The sequence below is a fragment of the Nicotiana sylvestris genome, chromosome 4 (genome assembly GCF_000393655.2).
Source record: "Nicotiana sylvestris chromosome 4, ASM39365v2, whole genome shotgun sequence".
Lineage (NCBI taxonomy): Eukaryota > Viridiplantae > Streptophyta > Magnoliopsida > Solanales > Solanaceae > Nicotiana > Nicotiana sylvestris.
The window spans coordinates 157,620,794-157,627,415 of NC_091060.1; the positions used below are offsets into that span (position 1 = coordinate 157,620,794).

Consider the following 6,622-nt stretch of genomic DNA (forward strand, 5'->3'; position numbering starts at 1 on the left):
CGTCCATCATAGCCGTCGATTTACTCATCCCCGAGTTCGAGCATATAGGACCCTCAGGGTCGAGCCCCGAGCTGAACTTCGAGCATTCTGGGAATGGTATTTATGATGTTCCTCAGCGGTTACAAAATCGGACCTTCTGATTTATTCCGTATACACTAACAAATAAAAACTAAGACTAATATACATACAACATACAAATATCCCCCACCCCACACTTTAAGTTGTGTCATCTCCCTATGATACATAATTAAAAAGCATAAGGTAAAGGAAACTACCCTAAATCTCTAGTCGGGGTTTGAATCAAAGTCGGGTTCCATTCTTCTCGCCCGAACTAGGGCACACATTCATGCAGACAAATTCTTCTTAACCTTCTTAGGGTACACCCCACACTTATGTTTTTCTATCACTGGAGCCTTCTTTTTTGTACTCAACACCTTCCACTTGACACTTGCAACTGACTTCTCCTTTTTCACACTCATTTCTACATTCATCTCAAAAGTCACAGTCTCCTCACCCACACTAAGAATGATTTTTCTATCATGTATATTCAATATTGCTCTACCCGTTGCTAAGAATTGTCTTCCTAAGATAAGAGGGACCTCCTTCTTCTCTTCCATCTTCATCACTATGAATTCTACAGGAAATACGAACTTATCTACCCAAACTACGAAATCTTCTACTATCCCCTCAGGTATTATAGATGTTTTGTCTGTCAACTGCAAAGATATATGTGCAGACCTTATTTCTCCAATCTCATTATCTAGCTTCTTGTAAATAGACAAAGGCATTAAATTAATTGAAGCACTGACATCACATAATGATTTATCAAAATTAAGAGTGCCTAAAGAGCAAGGTATGGTAAAACTCCCTGGATATCCATACTTCTGTGGGAGTTTGTTATGTAGGAATGCACTGCAATGCTCTATGAGCTTGACCACTGAGGTCTCTTCTATCTTCATCTTCTTTGTAAGGATCTCCTTCAAGAATTTGGCAGAAGATGTTATTTGGGAGAGAATTTCAGCAAATGGAAAATTTACATTAACCTGTCTTAGCATATCCGGAAATCTCTCAAATTGCTTTTCCAGCTTTTCTGTAGAAAGCTTTGGGGGAAAAGCTAGAGCAGGCATGTGCTTGCTATCTTTATTATATTCCTCCCTTCTTAATATTTCTCCCTTATTTTTTTTCTCAGTTCCCTTCTTGCCTTTTTTCTTCTTTTCAACGTCATTTTTCAGATGCTCCCTACTTTCATTTTCAGGTACAACTTCTTTTTGGATTGGAGTGGGATCTTTCAACACTTTTCCGCTTCACAGGGTCAGAGCATTCACCGTTTATTTTGAATTTCTATCAGTATCAACTAGGAGAGATCCTGGAATTCACTCAAACAATATTTTTTCAATTTATCCCACTTACTTCCCTAGATTTTGAATTGATGCCCCATGAACATCTAGCCGCTTATCTTTCTTGACAATGAAGTCTTTCATCATATCTTCTAGACTGGTCTAATTTGATTATTCAGGCTGAAACTGCTGCCTCTGCTGATTTTGAAAGACTATAGTTCCATGTCCCTGAAATTTGAGGTTGTTTTGTTGCCATGCATTTGTTGTACCCCCAAGTGAACTCTACGAAAAACTGGGGTGCTTATGACCTATTGCATTGAATTTGTAATTCCCCACATGATTCACTTCCTCGGTTGAGTCTTGATACTCATAAGTAGGGTATCCTCTACTACAAATATCACATGCCGCATGAGGCTCATTCTGTATCGAGGATAAGGTTATCTTCCTTATTTCTTTGCTCGTGGAAACAAGATGTACCTACACAGATGTATTAGCATCAACCTGGTGAACACCAGTCAAAGAACACCCAATGTAATAGGGAAAATGAAATAAAGAGAAAAACTCCTGAATCAGCACTATAAATAATTTCAAACACTATTGATTGACAATCCCCGAAAATGGGGAAAAATTTGATGAGCACAAAACATACACTTAAATATGCTCCCTAGTCGAAAATAGTAAATTAAAATGTCGTATCCACAGGGATTGGAGTTAAACAGTATTTTCATTGTTTATATCTTTATTTCTATCAAAGAACATCAATAATTGAGATTTATTTGACTAAAACTAAAATTAACTGGGATTCTAAACGATCGACTAATGATAATTGCAACAATGAGTAAGCAAGCAAGTTTATCAATGGGAGAAAATAGGGTTTTGATGGAATAGGTCCAAGATAATTGTTTTGGATCTAACTCTAGATGATTCACTTCTAGTGTTCATGTGAGTCCCTCAAATTCATTCAATTATTAGTTCACACGTTTAGAAGAAACTACTCTCTCGATTATTTCTCAACCTCACAAGATGAACTAAGTTAAGCTCGGTGAAGATATGCAAGAATTCGTAGTGGATTGGTCTTCAGGACAACCTCTTTCGATTATCCTCCTATCTAAGTTTAATCAACTATTCAACTAGCCTTTTTCGATTACTAGGGATAATTAATGACTTCAACCAACAAAATATCATGCAAAGAAATCAAAAGTTATGCCTCTTTCGGTTACATGAAGAAGTGAATATAGATGCAACAATTGAATCATCCAAAACGGTTCAATATATAAAAACTAGAGTTATAATTCACAAACAAAGATAAACACACCAAATCCATCAAACCCTAAAGAGAACTACTACATAGATATGGAATAATTCATCACAAATATGTTTAAATTAAAGGAAAATATAAAACGATCCAAACTTGTGTCTTGAGTAAGGATTGAATGATGAAATCCTTGTGTTTTTGCTTCTCCTCCTCCTCCTTAGCTTTCTTAGGTCTTAGATATGTCAAAATTCCCAAAAATAACGTTTTCCATGTATATATACCAAGTACGCCAGGCCCAAATGAAAATAATTTTTCCTACATGAAATCAAACAACTACACTATAAAATTTGCACAGGAACGTCGCATGGGGTGATGCACCAAGCGGGGTGTTAGTGGGAAACTCAAAGAGCTAGTACTGACAAGTAGCAGACAATTGCACTAGCGTGTCGCACAATGCGTCGCATTAGTGCAAATTTCTCAGAGTACAGATTTTGCTTTGATTTTGACATCCAGACTTGGTCCTTGACCCGTGAACACGATCCTGGCTTAATCCCTTGGTCTTTTACTCAAACATCAAAGCTCAAAATTTCTCTAATGCATTCCCTAACATCTACATAGCTCCGAATCACTCTTACAAGGCATAAAACACACAATTAGTGCAAAACACTAGCAATTAAAGCTCAAACTCAATTAAAGTGCAGTAAATTGGTGTGCAATGAGCGACTAAAACACCTAATTATAGCATACCATCAACACCCCACACTTAAACCATTGTTCATCATCAAGAAACCAAACTACACTTCATATAGACATGACATGTTTAAACAACTCTCCTAACTCATTATACCAAGAATATTTAAAATAGACTAAGCACAATAGTGTAACATCTTTGCCTCAAGATTTGACTCACAAGTACCATGCATTTTTCACAACTCGTTCACTTACTCTAATACAGAGGTCAACAACATTACCTTTTCTTCGTGAATCAAGTGCCCTACATAACAATAGAGAGTAGTTCCACACATAATAAAATTTAAGAACAATTAGGAACTCGAGATAGAAAGAATTCACTCGCTCTTAGAAACAACATTCAAATGACACAAAAGACATACCATAGGCTTTCCTTTAGTGTACTACTCTACTAATTGAGAACTTTCAATCAAGGATCAAGTAAGATCTTATTGGGTTGTAATGTAGGCAGTGGGACGGGTAGGTACTTGTACAAGAGTAAAAAACAGAACCTAAACGTCACAACTAAAGCACTCACTATTCTAAAGGTATAACCAAGTCAGGAGATATTGCTTTCAATTCAAATCACAATGCAAGGTTTCCTACTTCTACAAAATAAAAAACTAACTACAGCAGATTCAAACAAAACCCTTAGAAAAGAACAGCGGCATAAAGAAAAACCAAGGGGATTTATTACAATGCCTACAAAAGAAAATCATTTTATATTTTTTTTTCGAATTTAATCCATCAAGAAATCTGCCGATGATATCCATCGTTGGTAAATTTTGAAAATTTTAAAAAAATTAAAATTTTTATGGATTGTTTTTAAAAAGTTTCTATCAATCCACTTAAACTAACAAACAAAACTAAGACTAATATACATACAACATACAAATATCTCCCACCCCACACTTTAAGTTGTGGAATCTTCCCATGACACATAATTAAAAAATATAAGGTAGAGGAAACTATCCTGAATCTCTAGTCGGGGTTTTTTTTAATCAAAGCTGGGCTCCATTCTTCTCACCCGAACTACTGCACACATTCATGCAAACAAATTCTTCTAAGCCTTCTTGGGGTACACCTTACACTTATCTTTTTCTATCACTGGAGCCTTCTCATTTTGACTCAACACCTTCCACTTAACACTTGCAGCTGACTTCTCCTTTTTCACACCCGTTTCTATATTCATCTCAAAAGTCACAGTCTCCTCACCCACTCTAAGCATGATTTTTGTATCATGTATATCCAATATTTCTCTACCCGTTGCTAAGAATTGTCTTCCTAAGATAAGGGGGGCCTCCTTGTTCTCTTTCATCTTCATCACTATGAAATCTACAGGAAATACGAAATTATCTACCTGAACTAAGACATCTTCCACAATCCCCTCAGGTATTATAGTTGTTTAGTCTGCCAGCTGCAAAGATATTTGCGCAGACCTTATCTCTCCAATCTCATTATCCATCTTCTTGTAAATAGACAAAGGCATTAAATTAATTGAAGCACCAAAATCACATAAAAATTTATCAAAGTTAAGAGTGCCTAAAGAGAAAGGCATGGTAAAACTCCCTAGATCTCCACACTTCTGTGGGAGTTTGTTTTGCAAGAATGCACCGCAATGCTTTGTGAGCTTGACCACTAAGGTATCTTCTATCTTCCTCTTCTTTGTAAGGATTTCCTTCAAATATTTGGCATAAGATGGCATTTGGGAGAGAATTTCTGCGAATGGAAAATTTATATTAATCTGTCTTAGCATATCCTAAAATCTCTTAAATTGTTTGCCCAGCTTTTCTCTAAAAAGCTTTGGGGGAAAAGCTAGAGCAGGCATGTGCTTGTACTCTTCATTAGATTCCTCCCTTCTAGAAGTTTCTTCCTTATTCGTTTTCTCAGCTTCCTTTTTTGTCTTTTTTCTTCTTATCAACTTTATTTTTTATATTCTACCCACTTTCTTTTTCAGGTACAACCACTTTTTGGATTGGAGTGGGATATTTCAACACTTTCCTGTTTCTCAGGGTCACAACATTCACCGTGTTTTTGAATTTCTATCAGTATCAACTAGGAGAGATCTTGGAATTCTCTCAAACAATATTGTTTCAATTTATCCCATTTGCCTCCCTAGATTTTGAATTGATGCCCCATGAGCTTAGCCGCTTATCTTTCTTGACAATGAAGGCTTTTATCATATCTTCTAGACCGGTCTAATTTGATTATTCAGGCTGAAACTTTTGTCTCTGCTAATTTTGGAAGACTGTAGCTCCTTTTCCCTAAAATTTGAAGTTGTTTTGTTGCCATGCATTTGTTGTACCCCAGATGAACTCTACGAAAACTTGGGTGCTTCTGACCCTTTGCATTGAAGTTGTAATTCCTTACAGCATTCACTTCCTCTGTTGAGGCTTGACACTCATAAGTAGGGTGTCCTCTTCCACAAATATAACATGCCGCATGATGCGCATTCTGTAGCGAGGATAAGGTCAGCTTCCTTATTTCTTTGGCCATGGCATCAAGCTATACCTGCATAGATGTATTAGCATCAACCTAGTGAACAGTAGTCGATCTTCTTCTTTCAGTACTCTCAGAAGGCCACTAGTTTGCATCTTCAGACAACTCATCAAGAATTATGACTATCTTCCCTGGGGCCTTCTTCATCAACGGGCCTCTAGCTATATTACTTAATATTTTACATGAGGCTGGTGTCAATCCATCCCAAAAATCCCGGAGTTTCATCTAGAGTTCAATTGTACTATGTTTACACTTTCGAAGTAATTCCTTAAACCTCTCCCATGCTTCAAAAATAGTTTCATTATCTTTCTGGGATAATTTATGGATTTGTCTTCTAAACATGCCCGTTTTAGCTGCGGAGAAATATTTATCAAGAATATTTCTATTCATCTCTTCCCAAGTTCTAATTGATCCCTGGGGAAAGCTTGGCAACCACTTCTTGCATCATCTTTGAGTGTGAAGGGGAATGCCCTTAGATAAACTGCATCTTGTGACACACCATTTTACTGGAAGGTGTTCATGATCTCCTTAGATTCCATTAGATGGTTGTTTGGATCTTCATTTGGCTTTCCTCTGAAGACACAGCAGTTCTGAAGGGTTTGGAGCAACACTTGCTTCAACTACAAATTGTTAGCTGCAACTGGAGGTGGTCTAATACTTTATAACCTTTGGTTGTAGATCGGTCTAGCGTAATCACCAAGTGGTCTCCCAATGCAGGGAGCTATGTTTGCAAACTGGTCTGTACCCAAGGGTTGATTCTGAGCAATTATTTGAGCCCTCTCTTCTTCATTGACCAGTTGTT

The 6,622-nt window shown here is 37.0% G+C and overlaps 1 protein-coding gene and 1 non-coding gene across 2 annotated transcripts; one reads left to right on the plus strand and one right to left on the minus strand.

Moving 5' to 3' along the window:
• Positions 1–344: 344 nt before the first annotated feature.
• Positions 345–1,484, minus strand: LOC104218460 (uncharacterized). The gene is made up of 2 exons (XM_070173782.1): positions 1,411–1,484; positions 345–1,302 (listed from the first exon to the last, which is right to left on the minus strand). The coding sequence occupies exons 1-2, from the start codon at positions 1,482–1,484 to the stop codon at positions 345–347; spliced, it is 1,032 nt and encodes a 343-aa protein (XP_070029883.1).
• Positions 1,485–6,055: 4,571 nt separating this feature from the next.
• LOC138890927 (small nucleolar RNA R71) lies at positions 6,056–6,162 on the plus strand. The gene has a single exon (XR_011407290.1). It is a non-coding gene; the product is annotated as a small nucleolar RNA R71 (small nucleolar RNA).
• The last annotated feature ends 460 nt before the right edge of the window (positions 6,163–6,622 follow it).

What these genes read in the sequence shown, in the direction of transcription:
- LOC104218460 (XM_070173782.1), bottom strand. Translation starts at nt 1,484, where the DNA reads ATGATGAAAGACTTCATTGTCAAGAAAGATAAGCGGCTAGATGTTCAT. An exon ending in TCAATTCAAAATCTAGGGAA is followed by an intron (nt 1,303 to 1,410) that starts GTAAGTGGGATA and finishes GACCCTGTGAAG; the next exon opens with CGGAAAAGTGTTGAAAGATC.